This window comes from Cibotium barometz, chromosome 51, assembly GCF_041138505.1.
Source record: "Cibotium barometz isolate CiBa-2024 chromosome 51, ASM4113850v1, whole genome shotgun sequence".
Lineage (NCBI taxonomy): Eukaryota > Viridiplantae > Streptophyta > Polypodiopsida > Cyatheales > Cibotiaceae > Cibotium > Cibotium barometz.
In genome coordinates, this window is record NC_141096.1 from 33,054,682 (window position 1) to 33,074,016 (window position 19,335).

General features: G+C 38.7%; 1 protein-coding gene across 1 annotated transcript; it reads right to left on the reverse strand.

Annotated features, from left to right (window-relative positions):
• Nucleotides 1-11,378: 11,378 nt before the first annotated feature.
• Nucleotides 11,379-11,852, reverse strand: LOC147609553 (putative germin-like protein 9-2). Its single transcript, XM_086787974.1, has one exon. The coding sequence runs from the start codon at nt 11,850-11,852 to the stop codon at nt 11,379-11,381; it is 474 nt and encodes a 157-aa protein (XP_086644100.1).
• Between the last annotated feature and the right edge of the window lie 7,483 nt (nt 11,853-19,335).

The window sequence follows — 19,335 nt, forward strand, 5'->3', positions numbered from 1 at the left end:
TGCAAGGGATTCCACAATGCCCTTGATCTTCAATGCATAGTAATTCACACACATACTCTTTTTCTCCATAGTATGAAGTTCATTCTTCAACTGTATCTTTCGTGCCTTGGTATTCGTTTCATAGAGTTTTACCAAGATGTCCCACGCATCCTTGGTGGACTTTACATCCTGATTCACATGACACCACATCTCATCCATTAATTCACATCTATCTGATTCACATCACATCTCATCACATCTATTCACCTCACATCTCATCACCTCTATTCACATCACATCCATCAATCCATTCATTCACACCTATCTGATTCTAATCACATCTCATTATATCTATTCACCTCACATCTCATCACCTCTATTCACATCACATCCATCCATCCATTCATTCACACCTATCTGATTCTCATCACATCTCCTTACATCTATTCACCTCACATCTCATCATCTCTCTCACATCACATCCATCCATACATTCATTCACACCTATCTGATTCTCATCACATCTCATTACATATATTCACCTCACATCTCATCACCTCTATTCACATCATATCCATCCATTCATTCACACACCTATCTGATTCTCATCACATCTCATCATCTCTATTCACATCACATCCATCCATCCATTCATTCACACCTATTTGATTCTCATCACATCTCATTACATCTATTCACCTCACATCGCATTACATCTATTCACCTCACATCTCATCACCTCTATTCACATCACATCCATCCATCCATTCATTCACACCTATCTGATTCTCATCACATCTCATTACATCTATTCACCTCACATCTCATCATCTCTATTCATATCACATCCATCCATCCATTCATTCACACCTATCTGATTCTCATCACATCTCATTACATCTATTCACCTCACATCTCATCACCTCTATTCACATCACATCCATCCATCCACTCATTCACACCTATCTGATTCTCATCACATCTCATTACATCGATTCACCTCACATCTTATCACCTCTATTCACATCACATCTCATCACCTCTATTCACATCACATCCATCCACCCTTTCATTCACATTTATCTGATTCACATCACATCTCATCATATCTCTTCATTCACATCACATATCACATCTATCCCAATTTACATCACATCTCATTCACTCATATCCCGATTCACATGACATCACATCTCATTCATTCACATGACATCACATCTCATTCATTCACATCTATCCCGATCCACATTACATCTATTCACCGAATTTAAACATAGAATTCAAGAGAATTCTAAATTTGATATAAAGATTCTTTACACATCTACTTATGCATAAAAATCAACTTCAGTGGGAATAACACTTTTCTAAAAATCCTTTTAAGCAATTTTTATGCATAAAAATCAACTTTAATGAGAATAACACTTTTGAAATAAAAATAAATCCTTTATGCTTCTATGCATAAAATCAATATAACACTTTTCAATTAAAAATAAATCCTTTATCCATCTTTCTATGAATAAAATCAATTCTAATGAGAATAACACTTTTGAATTAAAAATAAATCCTTTATGTATCTTTCTATGCATAAAATCAATTCTAATGAGAATAACACTTTTGAAATAAAAATATCAATTTTAATGAGAATAACACTTTTGAAGTTAAAATAAATCCTTTATGCATCTTTCTATGCATAAAATCAATTTTAATGAGAATAACACTTTTGAATTAAAAATAAATCCTTTATGCAATCTTTCTATGCATACAAATCAATTTTAATGAGAATAACACTTTTGAAATAAAAATAAATCCTTTCTACATCTTTCTATGTATAAAATCAATTTTAATGAGGATAACACTTTTGAATTAAAAATAAATCCTTTATGCATCTTTCTATGCATAAAATCAATTTTAATGAGAATAACACTTTTGAAATAAAAATAAATCCTTTTTGCATCTTTCTATGCATAGAAATTAAATTCAATGAAAATAACACTTTTATAATGAAACAATTTTCAATATGCATCTTTTTATGCATAGAAATTAAATTCAATGAAAATAACACTTTTTTAATTAGAAAAAATTTCATTATGCATCTTTCTATGCATAGAAATTAAATTCAATGAAAATAACACTTTTAATAAGAAATTTCCATTATGCATATTTCTATGCATAGAAATCAATTTTAATAATTAATATCAGTGATATCCATGCATATTCATAGGTGAATATGTACATGGAGTAAATTAAAATATTTCTTTTAGAATGCACAAACGGTGGGAATTACTCTTTTGGAATAACATAAAAATAAACTTTCTTTTTTCACAAAATTCTAGAAAATTTTGCCATAACCTCCTTTGTATGCATGACCATTTCTCATTTTTATCATTCTATTTCCAACTTAAATTAACCCCAATTAGATGAATAGGACTCTAATCTACACAATTTTCAATTTCCAAGAGAATAAACAAAAAGAAAAGTTTAATTAATCTTCTTGTTAATCATTCTAGGATAAAGAAAGGCTAGAATGTAAAGAAGAGAAGGGGGGTGGCCTTTTCATCAAGGCATAGCATTAGCATTTACTTTAATCAACTATAAAACAAGAAAATCAAGAAAACCATAGATTCAAAATTAAAAAGTAAGAAAAATTTAGCTTACATGGAGTTGTAAGCTTTCCTTTGGCTTGAGGGATTGAGGGTTCTACCTTTGTTTGAAAAAAGAGTGGCCACTAATTACTTTGGAGAGAATTAAGCCAAAAACAATCGAATTTTCAAGAAAATTCAATGTAAATGGCTCTAGGTAGAAGTAGAGTAACAATGCATAAACACCATTAACCTTTTACAAAGGGGGAGGCTTTTGTTTATAGAAAAAAGTGGGCCTCTAACCAACCAAATTGATTCTAGAAATTTCTAGATCAGTTTGGTCAATTTTTGACCATTTTTGGGTCAGTTTAGCTTACTTTTTGGATCTAGTTGAAAAGGAGAGAGGAGAGATGAAAATATCTCATTATTTTTTAGTTTAAAACTCCTCCACACATGTGAAATAGGCGCCTCCTTCATGAGGGGAGATCCACACACTGAGGTGTCAAAAATGCATCATTTCCTCTAAATATCTCTTCTTTTTTAACTAATAAACCTTGTCCTTAGTCAACTCTTCATCTTATGTGAGCATTGACTCATTTTTGGGAGATTTTCTTTTATTCTTCAATTTATCTCCTCCCTGTATTTGGATTAATCTTATTGGTCCATAGGAACCTTAATTTGACCATAATCTAATTTTTTTAAAATCTGGACCCTTAGGCTAAGGTCCTTTATACTTATTTTTAATTAATTCCAATTGCACATTGGAAAGTTCTTTTAGACACTAGGACGATTTTTATGTCCAAAAATATCTCAATTTTGAATTACCTCTCTCTAGATATTTTCTCTCTCCAGGCCAAAATAGAGTAAAATAGGATCTTTCTTTTATTTAGAGAGGGGAATAATTATAAGATCAGAAGGGGAGGTTCTTACACCTGAACACCTCAAAAGCTGGAGGGAGGTATCTTACATCCTACCCCACTTAAAAAACGCGAGATGTCCTCATCTCGCAAAATTAGAGGACAACTTTTTCCTTAAGATCCAACTGATTCTAGGGTTCCTTATAGTCTGGTGAACCCAACAAGATCCTGGGATAAAGATCCCTTATATCGAACTCATCATCAGATAACAATTCACTCAGATCATATCATTCAAATCCTTATCACAATAATGGTCCATTTACATCTAAACAGTCCTCCATGGGAATTTCAATTATACAGATTTTTAATTTGACATCCCTTAACTTGATGCACTGGTCATAGGGATTTGTTGAAGTCATTAACGTCATTCCAGTTACGAACATCATCACAGGGACTAATCCCATTCACCCTCATTGTGGTTTTGCTTAGCTTATTACTTTTCAACCAAAATTCAGGAATCATCATTTTTCAATCAAAATTCAATTTGACTCATCAGTTCTCAACCAGAATTTAAAAATCATATCAACCACATTTGAATTCATCATCTGGATAGCATTTATGCTTATAACTTCAAGGTCTTAGATTTACTCGTATATATTGCCAGTAAAGAGCTGCAGTTATACCGTCGGTATATTGCCAGTAAAGAGCTGCAGTTATACCGTCGGTATATACGGGTAGTCACGGTCCTTGGATTTTCAAGGTAAATATCATCATGTCTAGGCCTCAAGCAAGTTAGGGATTCCATGCATTTGTGGTACTTTCATCTAAAGACCCAATTACTAATTTATGAATTTCAGTCAGAATATCAATTTGTATGAATTTCATCACACAATTACAACCTTTTACTGCTACTTCATAATTTTTTGACATTTTTGGCTTCTCAATTAATCCACATGAGCCAATTTGCTTTCATACCAGCTGAAAGATCCCTGTCAGAAGATGTCAGAGGGGACACCCAAGGATCAGAATTCGGAGTCAAATTTTGGACATCTAGAGTGTATCAAAAGGCCATCAGGGTGTCAATAGGGGAGAATTGACAGGCTTAGAGGAGATAGAAGCAAGATTTTGGGGCTGACTGATAGTGGAGGACATTCTGGGAACCTAGAGGGTAGAATTTTGATTGGGGAGAAGTGGGCGAATTTAGACGCAGAATCTGAGAAGTTTTCCATCAATTGGAGATGATTTTAGTCAGCTGGTTGTCATCTATGGTTGGCTAAGGCCTTTGGGTAAAATATTTGAAGTCTTAAAGGTAAGGTCATTCCGAGGGAGGACAGTTGGAGGTAGTGTTCAACTTAGACAAGAAGGTGTAGAGGTACCCATTTGTGTCATAGGTTTGGGGATTGGGCTTGAGATGATAACAATCATTTGAGATGGGATCATAGAGTCTCCAAGTTCTTATCCTTACACATTTTCTTCTTGTGTGTCTTCTCATCACAATGTTATAGAGGCCATCACACCCAGCCACCACACATGCTTTAGTGCCCCCACTAAGGACCAGAAAGCTGTTGTTTGATGCTTTATTTTGCACATTGGAGATCACTTGTAGATTAACTCAGGACAAATGGCTGATTCTACATATGATGTCTTCAGAGGTGAGAGAGGGGAAGATGTCTCTCTATTCTTAAGAAGGATTGACTTGAGCCTTGAGAAATAACAGAGATGATGATGTGTATAGGGATGATGATGGGGATTTTTGTGTAAGGATAGGATGATGGGGTTTTTTTGTGTAAGGATAGGATGATGGGGTTTCTTCTAGAAGGGGAAGCCAAGGAGTGGTATGAAGATGTGCTGACAGAGGAGAAAAGGGGTAATTGGAAATTATTTGAGGAATACACTGGAGGAAGTACAGGAGGACTGAGAGTCCAAAGGAGCTCTCGAAGGAGCTTAGCAGGTTATACCAAGGGGAGGAAGAGGATATTGCTACTTTTGTTAATAGATTTGAGGGAATTTGGAGAAAAATAGTAAGGGTATTAGGGGAAAATTAGGTACCCCTTGATTTTCTAAAGAAAGACAGGTTAATAGGGTTGTTGCATGGGGTCATAATTCAAGGACCAAAATTCTTATGTCCAAACACTCAGACTGGCAACATAATAGTGGACGAAGAGAGTGAGGAAACAAGAGCTGACATGTAAAGAGAGAGAGGACCAGCTCTGTCAGGCATGTTTGAACATGGAGCTAGAGAGCCTATAGTTGAGCCATTGCCAGTTGAGTTTCATGTAGAGAGAGATCGTCATGCTGCTGAGGTTCCTAGGGCAGCAGAGGTCGGAGGAAAAAATAAAGAGGGACTACTTCAAGGATCCCATAGGCTTATAGAGAGGATTGGGAACTTGAACCCTACTGTGCAGGGTATTTAAAATTAGGTTGTAAGACCATTGAAAAAAAGGATAGATAATTTTCAATGTTTTAACTATGGGGAAAGGAGGCATATTTCTCCACAGTGTACCAGCCAAGGAGGGAACTTGGGGATTTATACCCAATAATTTAGAGGTGTGAAGAGAATAGGGGAGTTGGGAATAAAGAGGTATTCAATGGACCTCCATGGCCAATACAAGGGCACATACCACCACAAGGCCCATTGGGAAATGTACATATAATTTAGACCATTGAGGAAGAAGAAGATGAGAAAGACATGTTGTCTAACAAGAGGACTAGGATGCAAAGATCTAAGTCAGAGGGAGTTGGTAAAGAAATAAGGGAAAAAAAGATTAAAGAAAAAGGGAAAGCACCCATGGAGAAGATGGAGTCTAGTAAGAAGGGGAGAGTCATAGCTAGGAGGAGGAAAATTAGGATGGATGACTTCTAGCTAGGAGAAGGTGAACCCCCTTATAGCCTCTTGTCAAATGTCAATATAAGAAGGCAGAGACATTACTTACGGCGGCCAGATGCTGCAACTAAATTCAGGTATAAAAAGACAATGGCATAAGCTGGCAATGTCACAGAAGAGTCAAAGTCAAGACACTTGAAGCCAAGGTAGTGCAATTGATCAAGGTTTCTGACATTTTGCCAATTGTAGATGTTTGGATAGAGGGCAGAAAGGTAAGTAGAGTGTATATAGATAGTGGATCCCAAGTGTGTATAATGACAAAGGCATGAGTTCATGACTTAGGCTCGAAAGTGACAGGGAAGTTCATTTTTAGTGTTAAAATTGCCAATAGATCTAAAGTCAAATGCCTACATGTGATTGAGGCCATGGAAATGAATGTATTGGGAAAACAATTAGTGATTCACATGCTTATAATCCCAGCTAGGGTTGGGGCATACCCAATCATATTGGGGAGACCCTCGCTCCTTGCTATGAGGTCGAGAAATGATTGGTACCGGGGGGTGTATAGACCTTTTTATTGATAGACCTAAGGGTAAAAGAATAAGGTATAATCTAAAGACATGCAAAATATTGGAAATTGGAGAGAAGCTAGAAATAGAGAGAAAAGTTGATTCAACTTTTGCTAGTAGTTTTGAAGATTATTCTATAGGTTCATCTGAGATAGATGGAGAGTCTGTTAGAACTGAAGGAAGACCTTTGTGGTGTACACATGACTGACCATCCAACAGAGTTTGCTTTTGATCAAGCTATGAAGCCAAATATTCCAAAAGACGATTTATGCAGATGTTAACAAAGGAGCTGAGTGAATAAGAAAAAGAGTAGTATGAAGAGTTGTTGGACAAATACCCCAAGTTATTTGCAAAGGATTATACTAAGATGAGGGGTACCAGCAGTGTTGTCCATGAAATCAAATTGAAAGAAAATGCAAAACCATTAGTTCAAAAACTAAGAAGATTGGAAACAATACAAAGACAAATTTTGGAGACAAAGGAGGTTACTAAACTGCTGCTGCAGGCAGGTTTTATCTATCCAATTGATGATGCTGAGTGGGTGTCTCGAGTTGTAATTGTTCCTAAGAAAGGGAATAAATGGAGGGTTTGTGTAGATTATAAACCGGTAAATGTAGCTACCAGGAGACATCACTATCCACTTCCCTTTCAAGATGAGATCTTGGATCAGGTAGCAAGACATGAAAGATACTCTATACATGATGGATTTAGTAGTTACTATCAAATAAGCATTTCTCCTGAAGACTAGAAGAAAATTAGCTTCATTACTCCATGGGGAGGATGGCCATTTTACAAGCGAGAGGGAACGAGTGAGAGCGTGTCCCAAGTGGAGGGGCAATGATTTATGAACATGAAGACACATGTAGTATTTTTTTCATGAAATTATCACCATTGGATCGTCTAAAGCCATAATTTTTATACGAAAAACAAAGGTCGACCATAACAAGAAACCTCAAACGGTGAATCTTAACTTCTACTGAAGAAAAAGTCTGACGATAACAAGAAACCTTAAACCAACAAATCTCCAACAATGAATTTTTAACATACTGTTCTACCAAAAACAATATTGAGCAACACGGGATCAAATATAAGCGTATTTTACACAGATACAGAAAGTGTGGCCTCCTCGACCAAAAACCCAAAAACAGAACTCCAACAGTTAACGCTATGCATATTCTTCTCCCAAGACCAAAATACGAGTGACCAAAAAGATTTTTCATGCGTTTGTAAATAGCATTCCAATATTTGTGAATGCATATTCAGACATCCGACAATGCTTGAAACAACTCCACTTTTGTCAAAGCTTGTTTTGCTAGTGCATACACTCTTGCACAACCACATCAAGATTCAGCACTTGCAAAAAAAACATAATACATATGTTTTCAAGGGAGGTACGTCTCATGCTTTGCTTCTCTCTTTTGGAAATTCGGACAAGAGCAGCTTGGGTACTTAGACACATTCACCACATAATTCACTCCAGCTACACGTGACCCTTTTGTGCTCACATAAGACGTGCAATTCATTTTACTAAGGACAATGTCTTTTTGAGAAATGCAAGTTGAATCAAACAACCTTTCTGTACATTCTCTTGGAATTATTTTGTGAGCCTCTTGTGCCAATGGACAACCTTACCGGCTTGGCTCTTAGTCTACATTAGCTTGCACTATTTGTGGCATGTCTAACCCTATCGGGGATGTTGGATTCTATGGGATTGTGCTACTTGTCTCCAATAGAAACCCTAGTCTCTCCAAATCGGCCACCTCCTCCGTTGTAAGGTTTGTACCTTCTACAACTGGCCAAACACCTGGAGCGGGTCTAGGTGGTGAAATCACCCACTTGGTGTCCACGTGCCAACAATGTGTATTCATAGTAGCACATAACCATACAAATCCCTTTTAAATGCCACCTGAAGCACCATCATGTCCCGGGTAAGTAGGTCATCCCCAAAAACAAGGCGTAGGCACACCGCCTTGTTGTGGTCCACCCTGTGGATTAATCAAGGCACCGCACCGCTGCTTTGTATCTTGCAAAAATCCAAAGCATGTAACTTTAGACTTAGGTTATGTCCGTCTTATCCCCCATAGTGTTTTCACTAGTGTCTTCTCTTGAATGGTGGGCAACATGGATTTTGGAGGAGTCAGAATAGCTAGTCCTTTTTTGTTAACTTTCATAGTCATGTACTCTGGCCTATGGCTATCATTCTCAAGCACAACAGCTGGAGACTCCAAGATAGGCCTTTTACATCGCATAGATTTTTGCTCTTGCTCCACTTTTGGGCAATCCAGATTAGCCTCTGAACATTGCACTATGGGTCAAGTCAATTAGTCTTTTTCTTGCAGTATAACCACCCACCAAGTATGCATTACTGTGTGCACTCTACAAACAACCACATCAGTAACCTCATACAAAGACAATCGCTTCTTATAACCAGCAGCTACTCTCATGCTAGAGTGTTTGTTTTCATCAAGGTTTGTGTGGCCGGTAAGAAAGGACCATATTTCTCTTGTGTCAAAAACCAAGAACTCCAATGCATTGCACGCACTTCCCACCATGCAAGCCATGTTCCATCGATGGCAACTCACCCTCCGCAACATGTCCATTTCTCCACCACTGCTACTATAAGGCATGTTTACAATTTTCCACCACAACATCCGAGCTTACATTCTTCCACTTTCTACACAAAGACTTTGTTTTCCTCATGGAAAGGTGGTTTGATACACGCTTTTGTATGATTCACCATGCTCTTCTCCCAATGAAAAGTTTATGACCGTTCTTTTTCTGGGTTACGCTTCCCACAAAACAAAATAGAGTGCACTATAATCCAATTTGCACCAGCCTCATTAGCCATAAAACCCCTGAACTCAGGTTTACCATAACCACATTTTTGCACATTAGCATTTAACATTTTCCAAAACTCTTTCTAAGCATATCTATCCTCAACCTTAAATTCATATATAGCAATGGTCAGAAGTTCCTTGAGGAAAGGATCGTAAACAAAATCCCCCAATGTAGACCAACCATGAACACGATGCACATGATCAAAATGCACCCACATCTCTTGCAAGTTACCACTTGGTCTCATTCTATTTACCAAATCTACTCCACTCCTAGAACCGAGTGTTGACATTTTGAAAACATGTGGTTGCATGTTTGAACCCAACTGCACTAGGAAAAGAACGCTAGGCAAAAACGGATAACCAGTCTTGGTTTTCAAATCCAGAATGGCTTCGAGTCCTTTTGGGGCCAAACACACTACTCCCTTTAGCTTCTTGAATACATCTCTCAATTCTCTTCTTATCCGACAGAGCAAAGTGACAACCTTAAGTAGGTCATTCAGATCCTTGTCACCAAAATCCCCTTTCCCCTCATGTTGTTTAATCAAAATGTCAAGGACCAGCTCTTGGGCCACACTCACTTCGACCTATTTAGGTGTTACATACGGACTACCCTTTGCATGTGAGTACACTTTATCTTCAATTATTCTCTTTTGCTCCCTACTAATTCCCTCTACACATGGATGGCCATGGTAGCCCAAATGCATTGCACATATATAGTATAATTCTCCTTATCTTTTGGAACACAATAATATATGTCAATAAGACACTGCTTCACACACTCAGGTGGAAGTCTAACATGACTTCATACAAGAGTTCCAATCTCTTCTCCGAGTCTCCCAATTTGAGGCGCCTTCCGCACGCTTCCAATCCCCTTTTTTTAATGTTATGGTTGTGTTGGTCATGGCAAGAAGCCTAGTTCTTGTGCATCATGGCTTGAAATTCTTTAAAAAAAGGGGACTGGAAGCATCCCGTACTAGTACAGTCCGCTTCCAACACCCTTTTTTTAATGTTATGCTGATCCAAATGGGTTGCCTGGCTAGCTCACCATAGAAGCTTGGAAAGTCTACTGAATTTTGATGCCTGTGCTACAGTCAATATATTTGGGAGCTTACTATGGCTAGTCTCTACATCCATTCAAGGGGATCTCTTTCCCATAACATTCCTAACTCCTACGCTAAGAAGGCCATTTCTTGTGAATCATGGCCTGCAATTCTTTTAAAAAAAAGGGGGGCTGGAAGTGTCTGGCACTAGCACGGGCTACTTTCAGGCGCCTTTTTTTTGTTGCGGTTGTGTTGATTATGACAAGAAGGCCATCTCTTGTGCATCATGGCCATGGTTCTTAAAAAAAAGGGAGGCTAAAAGTGTCCCATGCCGGCACAGGCCACTTCCAGCCCCTATTTTTGGGTTGCTTGCTGTTAAAAATCTCAGAGGTTGTGTTTATTATGATGATGTTGATTATGATTATGATTATGATTATGCTGATCATCATGCTCAGAGAAATGCCATGGTGTTTATGTTGATTATGCATAATGTAAGGTTGTGTTGATTATGCATAATGTAAGGTTGTGTTGATTATGCATCACGTAAGGTTGTGTCGATTATGATTGCCTTAGCACGAAGGCCGTTTATTATCATGCAAGACATTTCTTGTGTTATGTTGATTATGGCAAGAAGGGCATTTCTTGTGCATCATGGCCATGGTTCTTTAAAAAAAAAAAAAAGGGGGCTGTTGCTCAGAAATGGCCGTGGGTCAATGGTGGTTGTGTTGGTGTATGGTTGTAAGAGCGAGCAAGACACTTTGGAATGGTGGAGGGGATGCCGGAGACGAATTGGGTGGCGGGGTTGGAGGTGCTGAAGGAGCTGAAGGCCAACAAGGCCTTGCTTCTGTAAGAGCTGGGGTTCACCTGGAAGTGCACGTACGAGCCCCTTGGGAAAAACAAAGAGGTTGCACTGATTGAAGAAGTGACCGGCGCTGCCAACCCGGCCCACCGTGACACTGCCCCGTCGACCACATAGAAGAGCTCGGTGGTGCGCCGGTGGGTGTGAAGAGTGTTTTGGGAGCTCAGCTGGAGAGTGGCAGAGATGCCCAGCGCCGGAAAGGTGTTCGCGAAGGCCTTGATGGGCTTGAAGGCGCCCGCTGCCGCATCACGCTCCCCATGGAAGCCCGTGAAGGTGACGGAGTTGACATCCAGCATGCTGGCGTTCATGCCCGCGGGTACTGAGAAGTCCGTGGTCAGCTCCGGGTCGCTGCTGCTGCGCTCATGAGCAAGGCATGGGAGAACATGGCCATCCTAACAACGTTGATGAGATTATTGGGGACCTACATGGATTCTAAAATAGCGCAGGATTTAAGGGATTGATGCCTAGCCCTTTTAGCATTGGCACTTTGCAACACATGCTCAACAAGCCATGAAAATGTGACAATGGGTGCTTCTTCTATGTTTAAACCACTCACAAAAGAAATTCCAACCATGCATGTGTAGTTGGCTTCACAATACCTTCAATGTGTCCACACACCCTTACCCCCCACCAACTCCAGACTGCCCGAAGCCCCAACCCTTCCCCTTGTAACCCCACCCAGCAAAACAAGATTTGATAACAAGATAAGCTCACTAAATTTGCAAAAGATGAGGTAGGTGTAATATCTAAAGTCATCCAGCGGTGTGATTTGTGAGGCCGGTAAAGCCAATGTGAGCACGACTCTCTCTCTCTCTCTCTCTCTCTCTCTCTCTCTCTCACACACACACACACACACACACACACACACACACACACACACATATGCACATGCACATACACAAAATGGGGTGTTTCCACTTCACAAAGTTGGGCCTCCTTGCCACATGAGCCTCCTCCTCCAATCACAATTACATGCTAAAGGAAACACCAAGAAGACGAGTGGGGTCCTGCAAGGATTCCAAAATCATGGAGGATGGAGAGCTCCAGAACTTCCACTTGGCATCACATACTCAAGAAAAGCCATGGGGAGTAGTAAGGGTGGTAATTTATCCTTCCTTTTAGGATTGGCACATTACAGCTCAACAAGCAAGCAATGTGACAATGGTTGCTTCTTCTATGTTTAAACAACTCACAAAAGAAGTTCCAACCATGCAAGGGTAATTGGCTTTGCAATACCTTCAATGTGTCTACACCCCCCTCCCCCCTCCAACTTCAGAACGCCCTCGAGGGGTTCACCTAAAAATATGTAAATATACTACATGAGTTCAAATGAAGGGTTTTTTTAATTCAAAATTTAAGATAAATTTATAGAAATACATTTATAGAATGATTGTTTAAAATCAATTTTGAAAAAAACTTGTAAGTCCATAAAGAAAAAGGAGTCATTTTATTCATAAAAATTCACAGGTAATGGGGTTTTTAAAATACCCCTTAAACACATGTGATACATAGGGTTTCTTAGTAGTTCACCCTTCGAGAGACCGCCTAGGCCCCAAACCTGGCTCTTATAACCCCACCTAGAAAAACAAGAGGACCGAGGAGTGAAAGACCATGCTTGGTTTTGTGTACGGTTATGTAGATATTGCCGGCATGAGGACCGAGGTTTGTTACTTTGCCTATTGTAATGATTCTTTGAAATGATAGGCATATAGATTAAAGCTTGCTTTGATCAAACAACCTGTGAATGACTCTTCTTTTAGTGCTCGATATCTATGCTCCTCTTTGTGCGTTGACTTGGTATGGATCCTCCCCTGTATGTCCTGGATAGCACACCTGTTTTTCACAGTCTCCACATAAGGCCCTTACATACTTTGGCATATCATCATATACTTGCTGCAGCAGTCGAGCTATGAGCGTAGATAGTTCAGATTTGTGTGGTGCCTTGGAGATGAGCTCCACTTTTGTGGGGTGCTACTTGGAGCTTCTATGCTAGCCTTGAGGCACAGTCTTGGAGTTGGGATGTGGGACTGCACCCGTTCTTAGAGCATGCCTTGCTACTGGTGGGTGGATGTGTATGGCGCTTGATAGTGATGAGAGGATCCTGAGAGATTATGTGTCACTATACTTGCGCGTTAGGAGAGGGTGATTGATGTTGCCCCTAGCAGCACAGCAGGGCGATGATATGGTTGATCCTCTAGTTGGGGAGCACCCTTATGACTAGTGAGCACCGTCCCTTTTTGACTTCACACTGATGATTTTGAATGCACTATGACTATAGTCGACCATTTGGGTCATCTATTTTGCTTTTGAATTATTTTGTTTATTTTGGCATTTGTGATGGAATTTGGATATGTATTTTGGCATTTTCTGGGTCTTTCCTTTTTATGTGATGTGGACTTGGTTTTTAAAATCATCTCTATCTCTTTTTTGCCTTCCCATGTGGTGTACATATTAGTTAAGTTAGTGCATCTTCCATGCATTGTTGATGATTTGTTTCATTTTTCTTTGAAGTACTTTGCCAGTGTATCCTGAGGGATTCAACAAACCAAAAGGCTAGACAAATGATGGGGGATGCAAGATATGAGCAGCGGAGTCGAGACCGTCATTGACAATAGTCCATTTTTGTGGGATGATGAGTGTAGCTCTGAGTAGCATTATGTGGCAATGTAGCTTTTGTGTTTGAGAGTGTTCTTTTTCCCTCGTTGTTTTGCACGTTGTAAACTATATGGACTAAATTTCTCTCTCTTGATCTCTCTCTCTCTCTCTCTCTCTCTCTCTCTCTCTCTCTCTCACACACACACACACACACACACACACACACATGCATGCACAATCACACACACAAAATTCTGCCAATCATTTTAATATGAGATACAATGGGCCAAATGTAATGTACATTCTGTTGGAAATGAAAAGGTTTGATCAAACTTTGTCTCGCTCGTTCCCACCTGCTCGTTCCCACTCGTTCCCACCCGCTCGTTCCCACTCGCTCGTTCCCACCCGCTCGTTGTTTGGGGTGCCTCCTCCATGGGGAGTATTCTATTATAGGGTGATGCCTTTTGCTTTGTTGAATGCCTATGCTAGCTTTTAGAATTGGGTAGACAAGATCCTTGCCCCATATCTAGGCACTTTTGTGATAATATTTATGGATGCTTTTTGTGTGTATAGGACAAGTTGCTGCATGTATAGAAGTTGGATATTGTTTTCAAGCATTTGTGTGAGACCCTTGCCCCCTTCGCGCACCGGAATCCAGGGAGCTAGTAGCAAAAGTAGCAACCTTGCACGCAGTGTAGAGTTTCCTACTCGGGGCCTCGTCCACGAATGTCTAGACATGAGACTAATCCGGCAGCTCTTCCAAAACTGAACCCGGAAAAAACTTCCCTCGCCAGAAAGCATGGGCGATTCCTCTAGGAAAAATCTTCTAACTAGTCAATAGCCTTAACTATCCTTTCTATTTCGATCGACCCCACCCATCACATGGCCGAATCAAAGGAGGAACTTGCACTTGGTTCATAGAGACCGCCTTTTTCCTCATCAAAAGAGGCACAGCCGTTGATTCTTGTTCCATAGAAGAAGGATTATCCTGGGACTTACTTCAACTATCATAACTTGAACAGAATTGAATTTTATTATAGGAATCCATCAATCCAGCCAGTCCCATGGGTTAACCAACCGCACAACCACTGTATTGATAGGATCCATTATGAAAATTTGGTTATGTTTTGTCCCGGGTAGTACCAGGGAAAAGAGTTCCCAGGCCCCCTAGCCAGCTCTCATGCAAAAATTAAATAGACAGACTACTTACACATCCAATATGAAATTTCCTTTTCTCTGATTCAACTATTTTCAAAATAGATTTGCAATAAAACCACAGTGTTTCCATCCTAATCCTGAGTATTCCATTTCCATTTCTAGATCCAATTTCCAACTTTTTCACTTTCCAACCATAAAATCCAATTTCAATCATTCCTTCCTCAGTGTACCTATGGCGTCAACAAGAACGCTCACCACCTTCTCACTCAGGGGCCTTTTCAATAGTTCCTAGCCCATAGTACCTAGGAGTTTAATTACATAAAATCCATATGGACTCTCAGTTGGAGATCAGCAAGATCAACCAACAAGTTCCATGTAAAGAGCCATGAACTCATCCGTTGAAGACCAACAAGGCCAATCAACCAGATCCATGCCCGTGTTAAGAAAACAACTCCAACTCATTTTTCTTCCTTGTTGCACGCGTGGGTATCCTGGGTGAAACCGAGCACCGTATGGTCAGCACCCTCTAGGTTCCTTCGCAGGTCACTTCACTCATACGCTGCTTCCTTGGTCCCTCATCAACCGTACCGGAAGCTCACCATTTTAACCGAACCAAGACTGGTCAAGACCTCGGCCGGTCTTGCCACGCAAGATGTCCTTCATTGACTCTCCATTAGCTGTTGCAACTATTTGATGTAAGTCACAATGACCTCATTCCACAAGATAGTCAAAATGCTTTCCCACCAGCATTATTGACATAAAACAATCTTTAAAAAAACAGGCTTCACATACAATTACAGTTCCAACAAAATTTTCATCTTTCCTCATCATTACACATTCTTTCACATCATTTCTCATCGTCCCATATCATCTCTCATCATTCCATATCATTCCTCTCATTATCCCACATCAATTTACATCCAATCACATCACTCCCACATCAACTCACATCCAATCACATCATTCCCACATCAACTCACATCCAATCACATCATTCTCACATCAATCCACATCTAATCACATCATTCCCACATCTATTCACATCTTCCTACATCAATCCACATCTATACACATCATTTCCACATCAATCCACATCTTTTCACATCAATCTGCATTTAATCACATCATTCCCACATCTATTCAAATCATTTCACATCCATTCACATAATTTCATGTCTATTCACATCATTTCACGTCCATTCACATCATTTCACATCAATCCACATCTATTCACATCAATCTGCATTTAATCACATCATTCCCACATCCATTCAAATCATTTCACATCCATTCACATCATTTCATGTCTATTCACATCCATTCATATCATTTCACGTCCATTCACATCATTTCACATCCATTCACATCATTTCACGTCATTTCACATACATTCACATCATTTCACATCCATTCACATCATTTCACATCCATTCACATTGTTTCACATCATTTCACGTCCATTCACATCATCTCACGTCACATTCATTCACATCGTTTCACATCCATTCATATCTAAATGAATCATTTCACATCCATTCACATCTAAATGAATCATTTCCATAATTAATCTAGAATTTTGTGCATAACCTTCTCTATTTTTTAAGCAAATGAATAATGCTCAAAACTCCACTTTTAGCATAAAATTTATTTTGCATAAATTTATTCTTTAATGATATAATATTTTTTCATAACTTCCCCGCATTTTTTATGAAATGATAATGATTAAAATTCCACTTTTAGTATAAAACTTATTATGCATAAATTCATTTTCTAAATTTTACCATACCTTCCCCATATTTTTTATAAATTGAGAATGCTTAAAACTTCACTTTTATTTTGAAAATTAATTATGCAAAAAATGCATTTTCTTTTATAATAAAAATTATGCCATATTTTCCCCACATTTACTATGAAATGAGAATGCTCAAGGTTCCTCTTTTAATATAAAAATTAGTTTATGCAAATCCTTCATTTTCTAATGATAAAATTTTGCCATAGTTTTCTCGCATTTACTATGAAATGAGAATACTCAAAAGTTCACTTTTAGCATAAAATTTAATTTATGCAAAAACCTCCATTTTCTATTGATAAAATTTTGCTATAGTATCCCGCATTTACTATGAAATGATAACGCTAAAAATTCCACTTTTAATATAAAAGTTAGTTTATGCATAAACCAAGGCTTAAACAAAAATAGTAATTCATCATAATCAAGAAAAGCATGGTTTTAAGAGAAAAACCACAAAATAAAATGCTTCCCAAGCATGAGGGAGGTTGGGAAGATATTACCATTGAAAAAGAGAGAAAAACCACAAGAGAGATTACCATTGAAAAAGCATGGTTTTAAGAGAAAAATCACGAAATAAAATGCTTCCCAAGCATGAGGGAGATTGGGAAGAGATTACCATTGAAAAAGAGAGGAAAACATCATTGATTTAGTCTTACACTTGGTTTGCTTGATTCTTTAGGGAAATGTGAAGCCCTCAAAAAAGAAACTTGGCCACCAAACAAAAGAGGGTAATCTCCAAGAGAAGAAGAGGATTAATGAAGCTCTGAAGCTTCACAATAATAGAAATATAATAAACTGAAAATTACACTAGCATATACTTACTCCAATATGAAAATACAAAGGAATGGGGGTCTATTTATAGGTGAGGGAGGCCACCAACCAAGTCTATTTATAGGTGAGGGAGGCCACCAACCAAGTCCAACTAGAATCTAGAGGCTTCCAGCTCTAGTTTAATCCATTTTGGACAAGTTTAGACTAGTTTGGCTCACTTTTTTGATTTGGTTTGAAGGAGGAGAGAGGAGAGATAAAATATCTCACTTTTTTGAATTAAAAAATACCTTCTTGATGTGATTTCTAGGCGCCTCCTTCATAATCCCTTCTCCCCATTCTGAGGTGTCAAAAATTTCATTTTTTTAAACTAAAAAATCCCATTTTTAACTAATAAACCCTGTACTAGTCAACTCTTCATCTTATGTGAGAATTTACTCAATTTTGGGATATTTTCTTATATTCTTTGCCTTTTTCTCATCCCAATACTTGGATTAACCTTATTGGCCGCTCTTGACACTCCATGGACCTTAATAAGATTTTTTTTGAAATTTTATACCCCTAGGCCAAGGTGTCTAATTCACATATTCAATTAATTTCTAATTCACATTGAAAAACTCTTTTTAAGATTGTGTTTCAAGGGATCTCTTCCTATTGACTGGGAAAAAATTCTTATCCAAAAATATTTCAAAACTGTATTATCTCTCTCTAGAATATTTTCTCTCTCTAGACCAAAACAGGGTAAAACAATATTTTCTTGCATTCAGAATTAGGGGATGATTACAGAGACTGAAGGGGAGATTCTTACACCTTTACATCTCAAAAGATGGAGGAAGGAATCTTACATCCTACCCCACTTAAAAAATGCGAGATGTCCTCATCTCGCAGATGGAGGATAATCTCTTAGTTCTCTTTCTTCTTCTATTACTTCCAACGTTACTACCTGGGAGTAGATGGCCGATTTGGGAATATCTCTCTTTGACTTTCCCTATTATGAGGCTGAGGTCTTGCATTACTTTGCATCGAAGCTGAGGGTTGGTTAGGGAGTCTTTCTCTAGGGTTTCCTTGATTTTGATGGGAAGGACCTTGATTACTCTAGAAGGAAGGAACTGGAATCTGGAATCTTGGTCCTTGACTTCCTTGTCCTGAAAACCTTGATCCAAAAGGAGTTGGGCAATCCATGCCACGATGACCGTATCCTTAGCAGTCAAAGCATTTAATCCTTTATTCAAGGGTGGAACTTCTGAAGTTGAATTCCAGGGAATTGTATTCAGAAAAAAAGGCATTCCTTCCATTCTAGAACTTCTCGTATCCTGGGTTTGACTAGGACCTTATTGTCTCTTAGAAGGCAGAAACTCGGAATCACCTTCCAGCGTTAGGAATCTTTTGAAAGACGACGATGTTGGCTGGCGAAGTCCTTCACCATTCGCACTACTTTGGCCATGGAAACTGGCTTAGCATTTTTCACCAAGGTATCCAAG

Excerpts from the sequence above, each read along its gene's own strand:
- LOC147609553 (XM_086787974.1), bottom strand. The coding sequence starts at position 11,852 with ATGAACGCCAGCATGCTGGATGTCAACTCCGTCACCTTCACGGGCTTC.